Source organism: Callionymus lyra, chromosome 6 (assembly GCF_982586985.1).
Source record: "Callionymus lyra chromosome 6, fCalLyr1.hap1.1, whole genome shotgun sequence".
Classification (NCBI taxonomy): Eukaryota; Metazoa; Chordata; class Actinopteri; order Syngnathiformes; family Callionymidae; genus Callionymus; species Callionymus lyra.
In genome coordinates this window covers 34,662,629-34,683,277 of record NC_141823.1, presented here as the reverse complement: position 1 = coordinate 34,683,277, position 20,649 = coordinate 34,662,629, and the positions used below count along the sequence as shown (strand labels likewise).

Sequence of the window (20,649 nt, the reverse complement as noted above, 5' to 3'; positions counted from 1 at the left end):
ACATTCCCATACATTAATATTGGTCCTGGCTTAATCACGTGGACATATACACATATTCTTGGTTTGTCTGAAGTTAATTTGATGTGTTGTTCAATAAACATTTCTTGAATAATGGTACAATCAAAAGACAATTAAAAAAGGGAAATACAACACATTTGAGTGAGTTACTGCAGTAACTAACATTGTTAATTAAAAAATAAATAAAGTTTATACATAAACTTTCTGAAAGGCTACGATGCAGCAGTGAAGTTGTAACTGTAATAAAGACATTAATGTTCTCGAAAAGAAAAGATCCGATTCCAGCACTTTAGAAGTTTTTTAAAGAGAGAAAACGTCTATTTTTGTTAACTGGCTGCTCAAGATTAACATTGGAAAGGAAAATGAGAAGCCTGCATTTCTCCTACAATTGATGTCTTGTTTTATTATGATTCATTTGTACGCTGACCTGGTTGTTATAAATCTATGTCGCCTGTCAAGCGACATGTGACGGAACATGACTGATCTTTGTCCAGGTAGACGAGGATCGATTGGTCGAGTCTGTGCAGGTACTATTGGAACACACTGAGTACTTTTGTTGGAGGTAAACAAGACTTTGTTTCAACCGCCCGAAGAAAAGCGAGCGTTGCGATCTCAAGCATACATGTCATAGATATATTGTCACAGACGGAAACGTGGAGCGACTCTATGTTTTGGGGAGCATGACAGTTGGCGCGTGCTGTGTCCCTGCTTTAACTTTTGATCGAGTTCGTCGTGTCGGCGTCAAAGTTTTGGGCACATATTCGATGTTTTCCGTAATGGTTTAAATTTAGGTAACTCACACTTTTGTATTGTTTTTCGCTGAGTTACGCGAAATCAGGGCGTTGGTGGTGACTGTGCTGTCTCTGTATCGCAGGTGCGTTCACGGCCATGTTGAATGTTTTCATTCTCCTTCTGACTCTGTCCTGTGGAGACCTGGCGTGTGTGAAGAAAGATGAAGGACCACGAACAGAAGACGGTACAGTGTTGTGAAGTGACCCCCTAAACTGCTTGTAACAACGAGACTTTTGGCGACAGTGTTCGTAGAGGAAGGGGATGCAAACGCGTTCCTGGGTCGCCATCTGTTGTACAACCGGTTCGACTTCGAAATATTTGTTCCTGGGGACTTGGAAAGGGAGTGTGTAGAAGAGGACTGTAACTACGAGGAGGCGAGGGAGGTCTTTGAAAACATCCCAGATACAGTTGAGTGATCGGCAAACTAGTGTGTCAAACAATCCACACAGTCAGTAATACTCTTTTTGGATTTGTTTTCAGGATGCCTTTTGGAAGAAATACACCGCAGGTAAGAAGTAAATCATTGCAAAAAATATAATTCAAATAATCAATTTCCCAATTCTTGTTTAAAATTATTCTTGGAGGTTATAAAACTTGTTTTACTGAAGACAATTGTGGATTTAAATCTTTCCAATGCTCTCATATTGAGCTTCATTTTGTTTTATTGTTTATCATTGTAAAATACAAAAAAGTTATTGTTGGTGGATATTTGAGGTGTGTTGTTTAGGACAGAGGCTCATGAAGTCACGAAGTGAGGAAGTTCGGGAGCATCTGAGAGGTATGTGAGGACGGTGCAGCAGCACACACTGATAGTGTTGACGTGGATTCAATGTGAGAGTAGAGGAGTCGGCTGTGCCATCCTGGCAGACAAGGGCTTGAAAATGGTGTTTGCCAACAATACAGAGACGTTAGTAAGGAGGCAGCGGTGGAGGAGAAGCTGGAGAGGTTTGCGGACATCAAGACCGATGAAGAAGAAGTTGCAGACAGGGCTCGGCATGTGGAGAAGACAGTGAGGGTTGCTCTTTGGCAGTGAGTGACGTGAAAGAGAAGAAATGTAATGTAGATTATCAGAGGTACAGCTCAGGTAGAGGGCTGGTTTGAGCTGAACAATGACCAGCTTTGTAGAAAAAACAATGCAATCTAAATGTTAAATCTACATTATGTAGTTAGTGACCAAAGTTCAATTATTTCTTTTTTACAGCTCTTGTATTACATAATGTAATAAAAAAAGAAGTCCACTCACAGCAAACGGCCTATTGATTGATACATGGACATGCCTGTTGTAACTGACCAACACACAGGAGATAAGGCAGAAAACTGGTTTTAAATTCCTTGGGAAAAAAAAAAAAAAAAGCATGTGCTTCATATTTATTTGTTATAAACGGTATTAATCGCCACAAACCACAAACCGGTAGGTCTGTTTAATAATGGTAAAATATTTATTTTTCTAACATAATTTATCAAGAATTATCAGAATGTTTATAAAAAATAACATTTATATTTGTGTATAAAAAAAGCGACATGATATCAAGGACAAGGGCTTACTTACAAACCAAAAAAATCAATTTTAAATTATTATTATTAAATTATTGAAGATAATGGTGAACAAATACACAAACATATGCACTCATAAATATACATATGTAAATTTGTGTATATGTTTAGAATGTGGGAACGGTTTTACTGACTGTTCCTATATCATGTGCAACTGGATTCTGCTCTAAAATGTGCTACAATAATTGACAGAAAAGGACAAACGACCCACAAGGGTGGATGTGACTTCTCTTCTTGTGGGATTGATCGTGGCGGGTATCGCCGTGGTGATTCTGTGTCTCCTTGTATGGTATTTCTGTCAAGGCAAATGTAAGGACGAATTGAGCCGCGCAGGGTAAGTAAGATGATTTAATTTTTTTCAATACAATTAACTTATTTATTTCAGATCTTCTGTGTTGTTCTATAATATTGAACCTCATAATAATGTTGCTGTCCTTAATATGAATTTAAGTACTGCTCGGGCTCGCCCTCGGAGAAGCAACGCTTCTCTAATAATGTATCGACTGGAGGAAGTGTCACTGCAGCCGAGGCGTTCTTCTGGTAATATGCCGCCAATGGATGACATCGAGCCGGCAGGACTGCCCACGTATGAACAGGCTATTGCTAAAAGTGGACAACATGATGCCCCTCCCCCTCCATATCCAGGGTAGGGATACGTGCTGTTTTTATTCACATTTCAGTGTTCAAGGTTCTAAAACTACACCTGTAATAAAGAAAGTAAACTATTTCTGCTGAAGTTTCATCTAAGTGAAAAACACTAAATAATAACTTGGGGGGGCTTTTTTAATCATTAATAAAGAAATAGAGTTTAAATATCATGAAGTTAAAACAAGCAGATTTGAATGAATGAGTACATTTTTGAAGAAAAGGATTGTTTGATGGAGTAAAAATCATTAATAAGATAGCAACTTTCAAAGCAGAAGGGCATGAGAGATCGTTAAAATATTTGATATTAACTAAAGGCTTTAATTCCAACTGTGCTGCTATAAATAGAAAATATCATAAGTCTTTATCATATCAAAAGTGTCAACAAAAAAAAAGATGCAATAAAACAATAATTATCTGCTACCATAAATCTCTAGTATTCCAGCTTCTTTAAGTCACCAGTTGGGCCACTAGTGATACATATGATCTAGCTTCAACAAAGTTGATGCCGATCAAAGCTGAATAGTACAGAATTTCTTCATAGGCTACTTATTTTATCCAGGGGGAAAATATGTTTTAGCTGTTGAATAACAAATAAATGATTTGGTAAAGAAGTTGTACAACATTGAGTGATTAAAAAATCCTTTTGTACCTGTAGGTCAAGACCTGGAAGTATTCGCCGGTAGTTTCTTTAAGCTGACTTGATATCTGCATTGTTTTTAACATGCCTGACATCCTTCTCTTTGCATTTTTAATGTGATATCTGAATATGCAAACGACAACAATAAGAACGTGCTGGTACTTTTTGAGTTTGTTTCACATGAAGACATTTTGAGGGTGTTGGCAGAAATTGTAGTTACTATTTATTGTAATTAAAATGTCTGCTGCTTTGTCTACTGACGGCCTTCATTTCTCAATGTACCATTGCTTTTTTTGCCATAGTTTATAGATTTTGCTAGATTCTTTAAAAAAAAAATTTGGGTATGGATGTGTGGAGAAGAAAATTGTTTTCTGATGTGTGACATTGTAATTTTCCTGTAAACATCAACAATCATTTAAACCAACAAAAGTTTATTTACAGGAAAGGAAATAACGGAAATTGATTGATTGATATTTCATCAACATAAAGTTTTCACCCACAATGTATTCATTGTCATGTACAGAACGTGGTGTCACTTCAGTATGGAGGTATTATGATCTGTTCACTGCAGAGTTTATCAAAATAATGTGTTAACACTGTTGAAGACTCAGGTTGTAACTTGAAATTAAAAAAATGTTTTAAAGCCTGTAATCACAGCTTCAGTGTGACCAATATACATGTCCTAGTAGATCTAACACACTTGGTGTAGGTCTCTAAGAAACATTGCTCCCACAGCAATGATGATATATATTTTTAAAACCTCACAACACACGTATAATGTTATTAAAAATGCTTCTTAATGGAAAAGCTGTGAGTTTGTTCCAGTGGCTTTTATGTATAAAGGATTCTCTGTGTTGACGTTTGTCAGAAGAGTATTTGATCCATTTGTCCTGAAATGTCAACTGGGTAATATTTTCATTTTCCAGGCTTGAATTGCTTTGTTTACCAAGAATTTTATCTCGAAGACGATCAAAGAGGATTCAGCCTTTAGATCATCTAATCATTACGTACAAGCTCAACGTCCAAGTTAACAAGTCGTATGGATTTTTAGACGAGTTCTGTGTGGAGATAAAGAGGATAACGGGAGCATGGACAGATTTCGGAAACGAGTATCTCATTATGTAGTGAAGGTAAATGTCGGGCAATATGGCTTGCTGACAATTAATATGGGTGTAAATAAGCAGCTTGGAAGAATTTCGATTTTTAGCTAATTTAAATAACTAATACCATTTGTTTTAGTTTAAGGGATGTGTTGCATTATTATTGTTATTATTAAAACATATATTAATATAATATTAATAACGCAAATGAAAATAATAACCATCATGATAAATTTGGAAGCATTTCTACGAATGTATTTATTTTGGGGTGAAGGTGTGTGAAGTTGAGGCAGACAACAAGAAAACTTCCAGCCGAAGTGAGCGGTGCATCCTGGGAGAGCCACTGACATGGGGATGTGAAAGCATGCATACTTCACTGTGGGCTCCATGACTGCAGGCGGACCAGCAACAGACGATCCCCGCAGAAGAGCCGAGTCCTTATTTGATAACATCCACAGATTTACCGAGGTTAGCCGAGCCGTGCATGGCTCCGACCGTGCTCGGTGGTTCGGACCCCGGCTCGCTGCTACCATGAGTCTCGGCTGCTCCATGAAGCTCCGCCGGGGATGTCAATCTTTCACCGGATGATGGACACAAACTACCCGACATCCAGCTTCGCGGATCCGCTGGCTCCCCCAGCACAGGTCGTCGCTTCATGGGCTTATGAACGCAACAGTGCTAGTCTCAAAGCGAGGTAAGAGATGAGGGGGAGGGCGGATCACCTTTCCAAGGAAACGTCGGTGATGGAGGGCCTAGTTTGGAGAGAAGTCGCGACTCACTTGTGTGGAAAAGTGGAGAAGCTTCGTGAAAAGTAATCGTTTTGAGTTTACTAAAAGCTTTGTGCTCAGCACTTACACACATCGTGGTTTCCATTAATGTTACGTTAAATACCCCCCCCTTGCAGACCGAACTTAACCTTGTCTGTATGGTTTTTAAAAACTTAATTAAAAAATAATTTAAAAAAGTTTGAGCTAAGCTAGCTGCTAGCGTGGATCGGTCAGTTAGTGACCGGCGGCACCATAACGACACCAGCCGCAGAACTAGAGAAGGATTTCTTTCTAATTCAGTGTCTTCAAGAATTCTCTTCGTCAAATGCACAACAAATAAACACGTTTTGTATACGGTATTATTAAACGAGTTTGAGGAAATTCTCACAAACAAGTATTTATATTAATTTATTATTTCTGTAAGTCTTATTCATTGTCACAATGTTGATAAAATTTCAGTAAAGATTACAAACGTGCCCTTCCTCAATCCCTTCGAACAAATGAGATTTAGGCCAATAAAATACTTTTTGGAGATCCCTTTTCTACATATTCATTTATATCAGGCCAGTTTGAGATGGGGATTTTTGTTTACGAAAGTTGGTTTGTTTTATACGTGTTTTTAAAAAGGGCGTTGTTCTTTACAAAATATGCTGTCTGTGTTTGTGCATAAATCAATTAACTTGAAAAGCAAAAATATTAAATGTCAAATAAAAGTAAATCAAACGGGAGGCATAAAAAAAAGTTAACAAAATGTACAATATGCATTGCATATTTTATGAGAATCTGTAAATACTAATTTATTGAGGAAAAAAAAAGAGTATTTTCTTTCACATTCTGGTCTGCTATGGACCAGAGGACATGACTCATTTGTATCTGACATTAGATTAAATACACAGTTTGCTATGTTAAACATGGTCTCGGCTCAGAATCCACTTGTACTTGCACACTCTTTTGCTAAATATTATTTAGCTATTTGAGTGCTCTGGGATTCATGATTTCAAATAGTTTTGGACTAATATGATAAGTAGTCCAGCTAAGTCAGCAAAACCAGTAATTCATCTTTGTGGTCGTTGTAGTATCACCTAAAAGAAACTGTTTTGCTCTTTAAGCTTATTTTTAACATGTTTCTTAAACATGCAGAATATATTCTACAGCAGGTTTAAACAAAGACTTCTTAGAAAATGAGGTGTTAGTATGTATTTCTGATCATTTAAAAAAAATGATCACAATATACAGTATGTGAGGAGATGATGAAGATAAGATGGTTTATTTAATTGCTTATCATTTTGATTGTTGTTTTTGACTCTGTCATCGGCATCACTTATCTTCTACTATCACTATCTTTTCTCACTAGAAATGACAGCATTGACTTTCTTGTCCTGATTGCGCTTAGTTAAAATAATCAAATATTTAGTAAAGTCGATTTTTTGGAAGTTGGCAAAGGGACCAAACGTCTTTCCCATGGGTGCTCACAAATTTTCAGCATGCAAGCTACTTGTAAAATGAGCAAGTCAAAATGATCTTTTTCCTTCAAAAATGAAAAAAACAAAACCTTTATTAAATTAAGAAAACAACTCCATCAATAATTTTACCTTCGAAGATTCGTGATTGTAAGATTTATTTTACATATAGATGTTAAAATGAACAAAACCAACTACCAACAACAATTGCACATTCGAACAGTGTTGAGCAGCCTTCAAGTACAATAACAAACCGAAACGTTTGTCCTTTAAATGCGTAAATAAATAATAAAACCTTCAACTATTATACATTCAAACAGTGTTGAGCAGCTGTCAAGTATCATAACAAACTGAAACGCTTGGCCTTCAAATGTGTAAATAAATAATAAAACCTTCGAATTCATAAAACACGGGACGTAAATGTTAAACTGTCCATCGCGCCAATTGATGGTATTCACATGAGGTTGATGTTGAGAGTGGCATGGGAGCTGATGGGGAGATGTGGTGGAGGAAGTACATTTTGGGACAGATAATCAGCAGTGTACCTTTAACTGATAGGGTTTTTTCGGCCTTTTAACGCTAGACACCCTCATCAAAGCTGGTAGCTTATATGCCCCCAGGTAATTTCAAATATTATTCATTCAAACAGTGGTGATGATCAGCCTTCAAGCATAAAAATAATGTGTTTTCATATTATCTTTGCCTTTCAAAAATGTGCGTGCAGTCTCTCTTGCTGCTAGTCAATGTCATATGACTGATAGAAAAAGGAAAAATAACATTTACTTAAAATAACATTACGTCAGCAACACTCAGAAAGCATATTATTGTGTTACATTATATAACTGTATCTTTAACATTTTGTTAATGTAATGTTAAGTATCATAAACATAGACATCTGTGTGTAGCTGTAGTAAAGTGTCTCTTTCGCTCAAATAACAAAACGTGTGTTTGTTGTTAGTTTAACGTGACATAAGTTGCATCAAACTGAAATTCACGGGCCTTGAATTCTTTAAACAAGTCAGGATGTCTTTCAAGTGTTGGTTAGTTTTAAGGGTTAATAATGACTCCACATCAGCCTTGGATCCAGCTGGCAGGTTTATCAATTAAACGTTTTTGAGCGTCTTGCTCAAAATAGCAGAAGCCCTTGTTTTGAAGAAGGCAGATGTTCTTCGTAGGCACTCGCAGTGCATAAATACTGCCCCCTTCGGTTCTACCAAGAACATGTGTATCTGATACTTGTGTTACCAAACAAAAAAAATAAATGGAAAAATGGTTATAAATAAATTTAGCATGAAAAGAATACCAATACTATTTCTAGTTCTTCAAACTTGGGTGAAATGTAGGTAAAGCGACAGTGTAAAGCTTATTGTGTGTGATGAGACTTATTTCAGTATTAATGACTCCGCTTGTTCTCTCGAACACATTTGTTCTCTCCCACAGTTCCAGTTATGGTGCTGGTCATCTTGACACAGAACTCCTTCAGCGGCAGAGCTACACCTCCCCACACCTGCTTCCCTCATACAGTACCTCACAGCTTTCTGCTGCAGGTGAGTGTTTCTCTCTCTGCTTTCCTTTGCTCTAATATGTATTGGGATATATACTGTATGCCGTAATTGCCATTGCCTCCTAATGATAGACCAAGCACTCTCACTATTGTTCCCACCAAAGTTATAGTTGGGTCTTTCTTTTTCACAAGAAATTGTAGAAACTGCTACAGACTTTCTTTTTTAGAATCTGAATCAATTTAATTCAGTTTCTTTCTTCGTTTCCATTGTCTATGTGAAAAACCTCTACTAGGTTTTGTGAGAATCTTGTACTCCAGTTTAATTTATTTTAATTATGTAGTCATTATCGCCATATACATCCGGCTAACCAACTTAACATTAACGCTTTTGGTTTTGCATCTACTTCAGTAGATAGAAGTACATAGCTACACAACATATTGGGTCTCATTCATGGAGCGTGGGCAGGAAAAAATGACGTGTAAAACCTGAACTGCGGAAATATTTACGGGATTTCAGCATTAATCAATATTTTAGTATCTTTGATCTTTCCATGACTTCTCCGAAAATCTACTCCTGCTCCTGAGCATGTGTAGAGTTTGTGTAAATTCAAGAATGAACTAAAAAAAATGTTTGTCACTTTTAGAAATGCACATTTGAATCCATGTTGCACTTTGTTATGTGAACAATAGTCCATGCCTTTATAAATGTGAATTGAACATAAAAATAAATAAATATCACATTTAGTCAAATTAGTTTACAATAAGAAGTTTTAAAATCCAGACTAGTATATAACTGTTAAATGATGTAAATCAACTAAAGATTACTCATTTCTTCTATGCGATATGTGTTTATAAAAAGAAACATAATATAAATAATAAAGAAGAATATAGCCTAATTAAAGGCTGAAATGTATAAACTTATCAGCTGGTATATTTCCAAACATAGAGGTCTGAGAATAAAAGCGGTGATGTTTGGACTGTGTGTTTATTTGCCTCCAATTTCATGTCTAATCATTGACGTCTCACCTGTGATATGTTCCATGTTATACAGAAGCAAGATTAATGAACCGTAGTAAAGTTATTTTAGTACTGAATATCAATATCACAGCAGTTCATTACAAGTTGTCTACATCTGGACATTCCCTAAACAAGATCACAGCAGGTTGAAGTACCAGGAGCCTCTTCTGCTACAGTGGTTCATCCATTAGGGCACCAATTGGATAGTTTACTGTATTCACAACATCTGTCACATCCCTAAGCTTTTGTCTGTCCTGTAACCACTCCACAACTAATAAAATATATAATATAAAAAATAAAATATTTTCCTAAACTCCGGTTTACACAAGTGTTTTGATCTCTGCTTCAGAATAGTTTGTTTCTCTGTTTGCAGCATGTCTGACAGGTGAACTGGATCTGCTTATATGGTGATCATTCTCTATAACTAATTACCATGAGCTGCTCTTTCTCTTAGGATTCATCAAATACTCACGCATTTACGTTCAGATCTCACTGTTGTGTGGTTCAGGAGTCTGGAATAGGATTCTTGTAGTGGAGACCTTTTATGTGCAAATCTGCGTGGGATCTACTCGTGCTTCATGAAGTGACCCAATGTTATTAGTATTTTGTAGAAAAGAGAAAGGGGGGAAACGGCTATGGCTGTGCACCGTTATGGTCTTTTCAAAGCTGAATATAGAGTGTTTTTTTTAATTATGCTCTGCTTTTCTCATTTAACCACTAGGATCACTTGATACAAGTGGTAACTCTACAGAGTCTTCAATTATGAGCTTCCTGTCTGCTATGGAGTCAAGAACCCTTCAGTCTGGTCCTGCTAGTGCCTCACTGCTTCCTCCTCTTAGACCTACGTCCTGGTCTGCTGGTGAGAAGATTGATCTATTTCTCAAGGTTTAAGTGTTGCTTGCCTAATATGAGGACATGTACATTTATTTATTTATATATATATATATATTATATATATGTAGTATTTGAATGTGTAGTGGGGTGAATAAGTATTTGATACACTGCCGATTTTGCAGCATTTCCTAATTGCAAAGCATGTAGAGGTCTGTAATTGTTATCATGGATGCGCCTCAACTGTGAAAGACAAAATATAAAGAAATCTAAAAAAACCCCACAAAATTTAGTTTTTATTGCATGACATGAATGTTATTTAATTACCTGCCACCTCACTGGATTAATTAAATCTAAATTTAACATGATCAATTCATGGTATTAAACCGATTTGCATGTCATGGCCCAGCGGTGGTTTAAGGTCTTTAGGTCAAGTTGAAGCTACATGCCATACACGGAGCATGGCAGCCGATGGTCAAATTGGGATGATGGGACCCCAATCGAGGTCTGAGTTCTGGAACCATTTTGGATTAAAAAAAAAAACTCTTATTATGGCAGAATTACTACAGACCTTGGACATCCCCTGTATATCATGGCAGGAGATCTGTGGTAGACAAGCATTTAAAATGAACACACAGACCGTTTTTGAACAAGTAGAAGACTAAGACATCACAAACAAAGCATATTGGCTTGAACATTGACATGAGTCAACGTCCACTAGACGCAAAGATATGAAAGCTGGTGTCACTTAAAACATTCACGAAGACTTGGTACAAGTGTACATTTACAAAAACTTCCTCAAAGAGAACTTTTAGTACCTCAGGCAATATTAAGTTGTGACAGGTCCTGGAGATCTGAAGAACTTGCAGATTAATAAGTGAAATTGTTCAGAATCAGAATTATTTGTATTGCCATTGTGTAAGTAAGTAAGTATGTAAAGGTTATTTATAAAGCACCTTCCTAGACCAGGGTCACAGAGCGCTATAACAAACAAAGACAGACCTAAAAGCCCGAGCTGGGATATAAAGCTGGATCAGATCACTGATGTAAGGAGGAGCCTGACCATGAATAGATCTGAAAGTAAGAACCAGAATTTAAAAATAGATCCTGAAAGAAACTGGCAGCCAGTGAATAGTTTTAAAGATCGGAGAAATGTGAGTTCTTCTTGTCACTGGACACTTTTAGTAAGGCTGTCTCCTAGAGTGATGTTTGCTGAAGCAAGACTGAAACTTCTCATTGATGTCGCTCTGATCCAGGAACAACGATGACTGCTCAGACACCACCTTCTCCAAGATCTTGGTCAAGAATGGAAGCTTAGAAATAGGCCTGAAATTACTGAGGTCTAAACCTGTCTTTTTGGCTAAAGGCTCCACAACGGCATGCTTGAATGCATTGGGAAAAACCCCGGTGATAAGGGAGAGGTTTACCATTTTGGTAACCCAGGCGCCAATTACATCAATCACTTTAATAAAGAGCCTACACGGAAGGACGTCGGACGGGCAAGAGGAGGGTTTCATCTTACTCACCAGTGCCGAAATATCAGCCAGAGTTACAGTCTTAAAGAAGGCCCACAAGGTGGAGACAGGCTCAGTGGTAGCAGGGGTTCCACAAAAAAGGGGAGGGATTTTGTCTTTGATCAATTTATTTTGTCAGTGGAAAATCTCAACAAAGCATTGCTGTCAGCTTTACAGAGGACAGGCGTGATTTGAGGAGCAGGACACATGACACAGTATTTCAACACAATGATTAGTGAAACAGTGAATGTCCATGGCATACTGTCCATGTTAAGGAAGTCGGTGAAGAAAAGAGGGTCCAAAATAGCAGAAAAACTGCTGTATCGGCTGAGATAACACGTCTCTGAGACCTAACCTTTAAGGGCTTAGGTTCAGGGATGGGAAGTCGAGGTTAAACAAGACAAGAGAATGATCACTCAGATGGACATCATTTATAGACACATTAGAAATGTCTGGGCCAAGATTAAAAACCAAGTCAAAAGGTGGCCTTTTTGGTGAGTTGGTTCAGAAGCATGTTAATTAAAAATGAAAGGCTTCATTTAATGTTAAAAGTTCTTTAGCAGAGCAAGATGTGACGTCATCAACATGAAGATTAAAGTCTCCAAGAATAAGAACAGATTGATTGAAACACAATAGAAAGGTCTTGTAGAACCAACCAAGATCATCTGACTCAAGAGAAGTGAATTCCTGTGTCTTGGACTTTCTGATGCTAAACAGAGAGTCGCGATAAAAGATCCGTAATTCTTGAGACGTATCCTTTGAGAGATGAGCATAATATTAGCATAAATAGTTGTGAAAACACTGATCACAGGTGCCGCCGGAAGCGGAAGTCAATTCAGTCAATTCAGTCAAGTCAGTGTGTATATACTGTACAAACTAGGACTTTTCATCAGTACAGTTGTGCACATTGAATGTCTTTTGAGGACTATAAAATATTGCACTGTTGTTTCACTTCCAACTAGTTGTAGTGTAATATCAGTGGTTCACCCTGCAATTCACACATAGGCATTTAGTGGCGCTTGTTTGAATGAATCCACCTCTTAATAACTACTTTAAGGTTATTTATGCACCACGCAGATTCGAACATGTACTGTTATAGGTAAATAATAAGAAGTTTATCAAATGAGCACAACATCAGCTTATCACTAAAACCATTATGCAAAAAGGCAGTATAAAGAGCTCTTGCTGTTGCAAAGAAAGATAACTCATGTGGCCTGAATAAATGCCTTTAGTGAGGAAACAAAATCCAAGTGCACAAGTTTCTTTACACTGCAGCTACAGCTGTGACACACACTAATAACAGCATAAAAGCTTTTTATAAAATGTTTATCAAAGTATTACAAAGCATTAGCTGCGCAGTCCTTTCCACAACTAAGGGGTGGGCGGGCACAACAGAATGACAGAATGGTAGAAGGTCGAATAGCAAAATAATATTAATTTTTAAAAATGTTATATTTATATTTGTTACTATTTTCCAACCATTCTGTCCTAACTTCGTCCCTTTAATGGAAATTAAATGGCATTGGTTTCCTCCAGCCTCTCTGCGACCCTCCCTTGAACAGAAGACCATTGAATCCTGTTCGCAGTAGTTGGACAACACTAACGTCTTCTTTGTTTTCCCTTTTAGGTGCCAATTCCTCCAGCACTGAGTTGTACCTGACTGGTGCCCTGCCTTCGAGTGCTACGTTCCCTTCCCCTGCTGCTCTTTCCTCATATCAACACCCAGTTGCGTACACCACCAGGGGTTTTTCCTCAAACCCGTCCGTTACTCTCCCAGATGCCACCTTTAGCACCTCTGCCAATGGTCTTTTTCCCCATGACTCTCCTCTTCATGTGAAGTCGAGCCAAATGGTTCTTCCATCTGCGCTGACGCTCAATCACCTGTCTGGACCATTGTTGGGCTCTGCTCTGCCTGTGCAGTCCTCCACATACCGCTCAGCACAGGAGTCAGCCCCTCACCTCCTTCAACCACAGTTCAGCCTTCTTCCTGTGACTTTGCCTGTAACACATAGTGCCACGCACCCATATGAATCTACTACATTCTCGCTCCAGAGAGAATGTAGCGTCATAAAACACTTACAGAGGCATTCCAGCAGCCATGCAGCCTCAGAGCAACTATCCAATTCAGAGCACTCATTGCACGGGTACTTTGGCTCCGGTAATGGCGAGGAGGTTTCGTACCAACATGCTTCCTGCAGTGAGACGTCTGTATCTTGCAGATCTTCCACAGGAGCAATTCTTAACACCCCACGATCCAAAACGATCTCAACTCAAGCATATCCCCCCACTTCAGTGCTGAAGACAACAGACTGCTCACCTACTTCTCAGAACCTCAGTGCAGAGTCTTCTGATCATTATACTTCAACGGTGCATAAGCCAAATTCTGTGATTGCACATCAGCAGTCAATGCAAATCTCCAGTCTAATCTCCAATGGTCTTTCACAACCTTACATTTCTCCCCAGCCATCCTACGTCAACTCAGATAAGCTACCTGCTCTGTATAAAATAATGCCTTCTTTCTCCAGCTCCTCTGACAGTGCAACACCTGTAAGTCAGAGTTCTGCTTATTCCTCAAGGCCAGGACTGAGCCAAGAGCAGGTGGTTCAGTACCAGATCCAGGGGTTGTGTCAGGCTAATCCCTCTGAGAGATTTCCTTCTTCTCAGGCTCAGGGTGTCCTGAATGTAGCAAGTACTCCATACTCACAGGGCCAAGTTTCAGCCACTCAGCCTCAGACCTGCACTACAGCACATTCCATTAACCCGTCTTACCAACACACAACTCCCCTCACTACCAATTCTACACAGGCGTTTTCAATAGTGCACACTGCAGAAGACACTAAATCCCATGACACACTATCGCGGCACGGAGTTCAGGTGAAACATATTAATGAGACCAAGTTGTTCCCACTAGAGAACAGTGCCTCATCCTCGCAACAAGACTATCGACAACAATTGTACGATAAACACAAACTTGGAGAGCTTGCTGGTCAGACCCTTCAGGCGCTTAACAACTCATCCTCAGATGGTACTGTCAACAATCAACATAATATTGTTCTCAAAACAGAGGGCGATGGTGTTATTAGAGGTAACTTGCATTCTGATGATAACAGACACACCAACACGACACAAAACAATAAGATTGGTTCTCTGGTCAATGGGCAGGACAACACCAAAGTGTCTAACTCTGGTGTGCTCACAAACTCGGAAGAACTTCAAATCAAATCTACTGATACATCCTATCAAAATCCAAGCCCATCATTGACATCAATAACCCACAGCCAGTTCATTTCAGGCTCTCAGGTGCTTCTAGAACCCAACCAGATGATCCTTCTTCAGCAGCCACTGATCCATCATGATCTTCAGAAGACCACATTAGTACAAGGAGAAGACATTGGACCTGCTCTTCAAATGGCTCGAGAAATCTTGGGCATTACCACGCAGATCCAGCGTGTGTCAGGCACAAACTTGGAAAGTACAGACTCTTTGAAGCACCACTTCATTCAAAACACAAACCAGCATTCTAACGACCCTAAGAACCAGTTTGTTCTCAACTCCATTTGCTTTCCAGACTCAATTCTTTTGGCAGATGACCGTCATATGCTCTCTAATGTTGATGACATCTTAGCTGCCACTGTGGCAGCCTGCGGTGTTGCACCACAAGAATTTGCCAAAAGTCCGTTGTCAACTGAATCTAATGCAACAGTGATGGTGAGTCCTGCCACTGACAAGAGTTTCTTTCAAACTGTTGTTTCAAGTGTGGATCTAGGCTCGCCTAACTTATCAAGTGCTGCATCGGCTATCCGTGTGAACTCTAATGTGATTACGCTAAACAGCGCTCTCGGAATGACCTCGGAAAGTGTATCTGATACAGACAGAAATGGTGATGTTGGGAACACTGAAAATAATGTCCAAAATTCAGTTGGGCAGACCTCAGAAGGTCTTCAAAACAACGATAAAGGAAAGTGCAAAACTGAAGACGGCCTTATTGAGTGCCTAGTGGATGACTTTCCAAAAAAGAAAGTTTGTCCTAGGGCAACACCAACTCGTTTCGAGGAGGATTGTGATCAACCAAAAACAGGCAAGCGCAGTGGGCAGCCCAAGCGGCAGATCTTGAAAGGGGCTGATGTCAGCTCACCTTCTGCTCCTCACAGCTCTCATGACGGCTGTGCTCAGCAGGAGAGAATAAGGCAGAAGATTCGAGAGGTGGAAGAGAAACAACCAGAGGTCAAAACTGGTTTTATGGGCTCCTTTTTGGACTTCATTAAATCCGGCCCGAAACAACAGTTCTCCCCAAATCCATCAAGAACCATCAACAGAACCAAAAAGGTTGTTTCCGCAAAACCTCCTGCAAGTGCGTTGCATCAGCTCCCTCCGAACCTGCAGACTCTACCGGCATCTTATACTGCTCAGGATAGCAAAGCCACAGTCAATCAAAAACGACTAGACGAAGACTTGCAGAAGAACTTGGAGACCTTACCGTCTTTCAGCTCTGATGAGGAGGAAAACACTGGAAGAAATCAAGCTCTAAGGAACAGCATCTCATCTGCACTCTCTGCTCTGGATGAGACAACAGATCGTAAAGTCAAGACAGGTGGTGAGACTTTTTCTTAAATGAAATGACTGCATTATTTCATGTTATTTATTTTTTTCTGTAATCCAGATTCCCACATTTCAGTCATGATGATAAAACCAGAATCTGCACCAGCTCTGCCAAACGCTGTCCCAGAGAGATTTTTGCCAAAAGTGGTAGCTCCTGTACAGATGATGACCATCACTGTTCCTGCTGTACCCGTTTTGCTGTCCAATGAGGAGACAAGAGACTTGTCTCAAGAAGAATTAGCTGTAGAACTGAAGAGTGTCGCCATCGAGGGGCTAACTGATGAAGAACTGTCGGACAGTGGAGGAGAAGGGATGTACAGAGAGCGGGATGAATTTGTTGTGAGGAATGAAGACATTGAGAGCCTCAAGGTATAGTGTCTGTCTTTCACTTATGAATATAAGTAGTTATGATTTTGTGGCCCAGCACTAAATCTAGCTGCCCACTAAGGACACTATATTATGTCATTTGGTTGGGAATCACTTTATAATTGGATCTATATCGGAATATCTTGACAATACCTTTTAAAAATGCTCGCAAAGAAAACGTACTTGACTATCCATTGGATTTCAAGTCGTTTTTTCTGTGGCTCCCCTAGCGTTCAAAGGTAGAAACTGCAATGCCTGCATGTACAGTTGTTTACAAAACAAGATCTACTGCACCAAACTTACTTTTCAAAATTAAACTAGTCATTGCAGAAAATGTGTTTAATAAAAAAGGTGGAGATGCTTCACAGATATTCTCATTGTTTGATGGATGCCTTAAAATAATGGTCAGTTAACGTGACCCAAATTTTTAGTTACGGTTTTAGGGTTTCCATATTTAACTCTAAGACGGCAACTACAACTTTAAGGCAGTAAACCGCCCCCAACTCTAGCTCCAAATATTGACTGATGCGTGTGCATAATTTTTTTTGTCAGGTAACAATGACAACAGGAAGTGAACCACCAGCAATTTGGAAGGTCCAGAAGGCACTCCTGCAGAAGTTTGTGCCTGAACTTAGAGATGGAAAGAGAGTCTTCTCAGCAACAAACAGTGTAAGTGTCCCCTGTTTTCTTAACAAAATGTTGATCTGCTGAAGTGATTGCCGTCTATATATTTTCTATTACGGTAGTGGTTTTAACAAAATACTGTCCTTTGTTTAAAAATAGTATTTAGGGTATTTTGGAGACGCCAAGACCATGTACCAAAGGATATATGTGAAGTTTTTGGACACTGTAAACAAAAGGGAGTATGTTCGTGTTTGTAGCCGAAAGCCTCGCTGCAAACCCATTACATCTCTCAGGTACGCAGTGCACACTGTTCAAGTCTTCTTTTATTGTACATTTGTTGTAAGCTTTTCTCTTTTTTACAGGGGGCTCAATGTGAAAACAATGCTGAGCTTGACGGCTTCTCCTGCAACATTTTCTCAAAAGCCACGTCCTAAACCAGTGAAGATGAGAGCTGAGCCTCCGCCCAAGAAGAGGAAGAAGTGGAAAGAGGAGTTTTCACCACCAGCATCTGGGTCATCTGCAGAAGACGCTGGTGATCGCGGTTAGAAAGAATGTGTTTCTCTTTCTTTATGAAATGAATTCCTCTGAATATCTTTTCTTCAATCAGAGTCTGCGTCATGCATCCTTGACACACGGACAATGAGAGATACATTCAAGAGTTTCGTGGAGCTGCTGATTGGCGTGGCTTTGGACGAGGACGCGTTGTCTGCCTTAGAGAACTCAAATGGTGAGAGACGGGATTTCAATGAAAACAGGGAAATGGTTATTGACATTAATCTACTGATCATGACCTGTACCAGATGAGTTACTGCTGCCTCACATGCAAAGTGTGGATGGACTGATCGCTGACAAAAAGAAGCATCTGCTGCAAAAACTACACATTGGACAAGTCCTGAAGGTACATTTATGTTGAAGAACGTGCTCAACTTGTTAAGTCTAACATAATCGCAGTGTGCTTTTAAGTATATATTTAATTGAGTATTGTTTTGACTGTTGCTTTGTGACCCTGTTTTGGAACAGTACTCTACAAATATAAATTACTTACTTAATTACTTTTGCCGCTCTTGAAAGTTAATCTGTATGAAATTGTGAATATTCTGGAATCCTGCATGAATGCCAACACAAATATAAGAAACCAGATTTGATAGGAAATGCATGTGGGAAAGTGTATTCCCATTTCTTTTTAATTCATTTAGCTAACAAATTAAATGATCACAACATTACTTGCAGAGGTACGAACACTAAATACATTTTTTCAGATTAGAGAAAGGTCAGTTTGTGAATGCATTTGTCATCATGATCATTAGTCTATTTTTCCTTAATCAACTGTAGTCTTATTTCAACTGTATAGTGTCTTGAGATAACTTTGTTATGATAAGACACTTTAAATAAAATTGAATTGAATTGAATTGATAGTCACAATTCAAAACATTATAAGACTTGAAATGCACCTCCTGAACTTGAATATCTCTCCCCAGACCGCTCTGGACAACTTCCCAGAAATGTCAGTAGTGACAGAACTGAATGGGGACGGAGAGACTCTGGCCTACAAAGTGCGTCTGAGTGGAAGGGCATACAACAAGAAAAATATGAAGACGTATCGGATGCCCAACAAATTGCCACAGGTCAGAACAATTTCTTACAAGAAATGGGCTTGACATTACATTTGTGGTTTAATGAACAAACAGCAGAGGTCGCAATAGCGTTGTTTTCTCACAGTTTCCATTATTGTATCCCAATTCCAGGAGTATAATGTGGACCAGCAGAGAACGCAGTTGTTTTCTCTGTATCACTCTATGCAGCACTTCAAGTACCACACGTTCCTGATGTGTAAAGACAAGGTCAGAAATGACTCGCACGATACCAAGATGCGGATGTGTTTGAACGCATGTTGTATCTGTGCTTCACAGATAGCATCACTCCGATTGCACACAGGCAGCCTGGGCCAAGAAGAGACGGTACAGGAATGTCTGAAGAACGACACTTGGGTAGAGCGACTCTTTGTTCGCTTCAAGGAGCTGGTAAATCAGGTGCAGCAGGTCTGCCGATGAGCCACGAACAACCGTCAAGCCAGCAGATGAAGGACATCTATGTCTTGTATGGAAGACAATAACATGGTTTTGGCACGACATGGCTCTAGAGGTGGTGTCAGCCACCGCTCCAGCTTCAGACGCTGAATCAGGGAAGTCAGATGACTTTTGTGAAATCTTAAAGAAAAATATTTTCAGCAGCAACTCAAGAAAGATATTTTTCTTTTGAATGCAGTTTAATAGCTGAGAGGTAGTGTTGACGTTTTAATATTTAGTCTCGTATCAGAGATAAAAACATGCACTATATCGAAGTCAATCACTTTAGCAAATAGAAAACATGAAAATCTTGTGGCTGAATTGAAACGTCATAACAAGGCTTCATCAATCACCGATAACCCAAAACAGATGATTTTATTGTAAAAATCCTGTGTATTATATGCTCATATAAGTGTGTACTTTTTAACCCGTATTTTATTAGTTGGCCATTACGTTTCTTTAGACATCAACAATAACATTTACATATTGTGTTTCTGTAAAAAAAAAAAGAAATGAAAGAAAGAAAAGAAATGTGGCGGTGGTTTCAGAGAAGTGGTATCTTGTTCCCCTTTTTTTCTTTTTCCATGAAAAGAAATGATTCACCTAGCTTCACCCAGTTCTTTTTAAATAACTCCCTGTGCGGTGGAGAACAAAACTATTAAGGTTTATACTTCCTAACAGATGGTCCCCTATTTTTTTTGCAGAGTTTATATATTTTTCACAAGAGTGCTTATTTTGTTAAATAATATTTCTATGACAACTTTTGGTGGTTTTCAAAAAAAGACTCTTTATACTGTGAGCAACATTATGAAAAACTATTGTATACATATGCAGTTTGTAAATAAAGCATGTTTTCATATATTGTGTCCATGTTTGAAAGCATTATTGTTCTAGCCACAGTGACGTGTGATCATGGCAGGCAGTGCCATAATAAAAACTAGACTATTCCCTGCTGGGAAATCAAGAGAGTAGGCTGTGCAATGTGACCCTGGGGAATGACGTTGCTAAAAATGTAAAAATAGTTCAGTTTATACTAATAATTTACACTGATCTGTGTCACAGATGCATATTCAGATTATTATGATTTTACACCTTTTTGACATTTGATAAATTAAACATCGCTGAATTTGAGTATTCAACAAATGCAGGGAA

General features: G+C 38.9%; 2 protein-coding genes across 6 annotated transcripts; both read left to right on the top strand.

Annotated features, from left to right (window-relative positions):
* The first annotated feature begins 538 nt into the window (after nt 1-538).
* Nucleotides 539-4,505, top strand: prrg4 (proline rich Gla (G-carboxyglutamic acid) 4 (transmembrane)). 2 transcript variants are annotated; one of them, XM_087792945.1, is made up of 7 exons: nt 539-580; nt 893-994; nt 1,054-1,217; nt 1,291-1,318; nt 2,557-2,698; nt 2,816-3,010; nt 3,668-4,505. In XM_087792945.1, exons 2-7 carry the CDS (start codon nt 907-909, stop codon nt 3,693-3,695), a joined length of 645 nt encoding a protein of 214 aa, XP_087649071.1. In that variant the 5' UTR covers nt 539-580; nt 893-906; the 3' UTR covers nt 3,696-4,505. The 2 variants fall into 2 exon arrangements, with proteins under 2 accessions (XP_087649071.1, XP_087649070.1); XM_087792944.1 differs by lacking the exon at nt 539-580 and adding an exon at nt 587-809.
* Nucleotides 4,506-4,790: 285 nt separating this feature from the next.
* On the top strand, nt 4,791-20,356 carry qser1 (glutamine and serine rich 1). 4 transcript variants are annotated; one of them, XM_087792941.1, is made up of 13 exons: nt 4,794-5,443; nt 8,417-8,523; nt 10,219-10,356; nt 13,470-16,436; nt 16,503-16,810; nt 17,360-17,476; nt 17,591-17,724; nt 17,794-17,972; nt 18,039-18,158; nt 18,232-18,329; nt 18,910-19,056; nt 19,177-19,272; nt 19,342-20,356. In XM_087792941.1, exons 1-13 carry the CDS (start codon nt 5,316-5,318, stop codon nt 19,480-19,482), a joined length of 4,680 nt encoding a protein of 1,559 aa, XP_087649067.1. In that variant the 5' UTR covers nt 4,794-5,315; the 3' UTR covers nt 19,483-20,356. The 4 variants fall into 4 exon arrangements, with proteins under 4 accessions (XP_087649065.1, XP_087649066.1, XP_087649067.1 ...); XM_087792942.1 differs by having other exon boundaries at nt 4,795-5,443; nt 13,470-16,433; XM_087792939.1 differs by having other exon boundaries at nt 4,791-5,443; nt 17,591-17,972.
* The last annotated feature ends 293 nt before the right edge of the window (nt 20,357-20,649 follow it).

Coding starts and splice junctions, on each gene's coding strand:
- prrg4 (XM_087792945.1), top strand. CDS start 907: ATGTTGAATGTTTTCATTCTCCTTCTGACTCTGTCCTGTGGAGACCTG. Junction 1,218..1,290: donor TTGAAAACATCCCAGATACA/GTTGAGTGATCG, acceptor ATTTGTTTTCAG/GATGCCTTTTGGAAGAAATA. Junction 1,319..2,556: donor TTGGAAGAAATACACCGCAG/GTAAGAAGTAAA, acceptor AATAATTGACAG/AAAAGGACAAACGACCCACA.
- qser1 (XM_087792939.1), top strand. CDS start 5,316: ATGTCAATCTTTCACCGGATGATGGACACAAACTACCCGACATCCAGC. Junction 16,437..16,502: donor TCGTAAAGTCAAGACAGGTG/GTGAGACTTTTT, acceptor TCTGTAATCCAG/ATTCCCACATTTCAGTCATG. Junction 17,477..17,590: donor TCTTCTCAGCAACAAACAGT/GTAAGTGTCCCC, acceptor GTTTAAAAATAG/TATTTAGGGTATTTTGGAGA.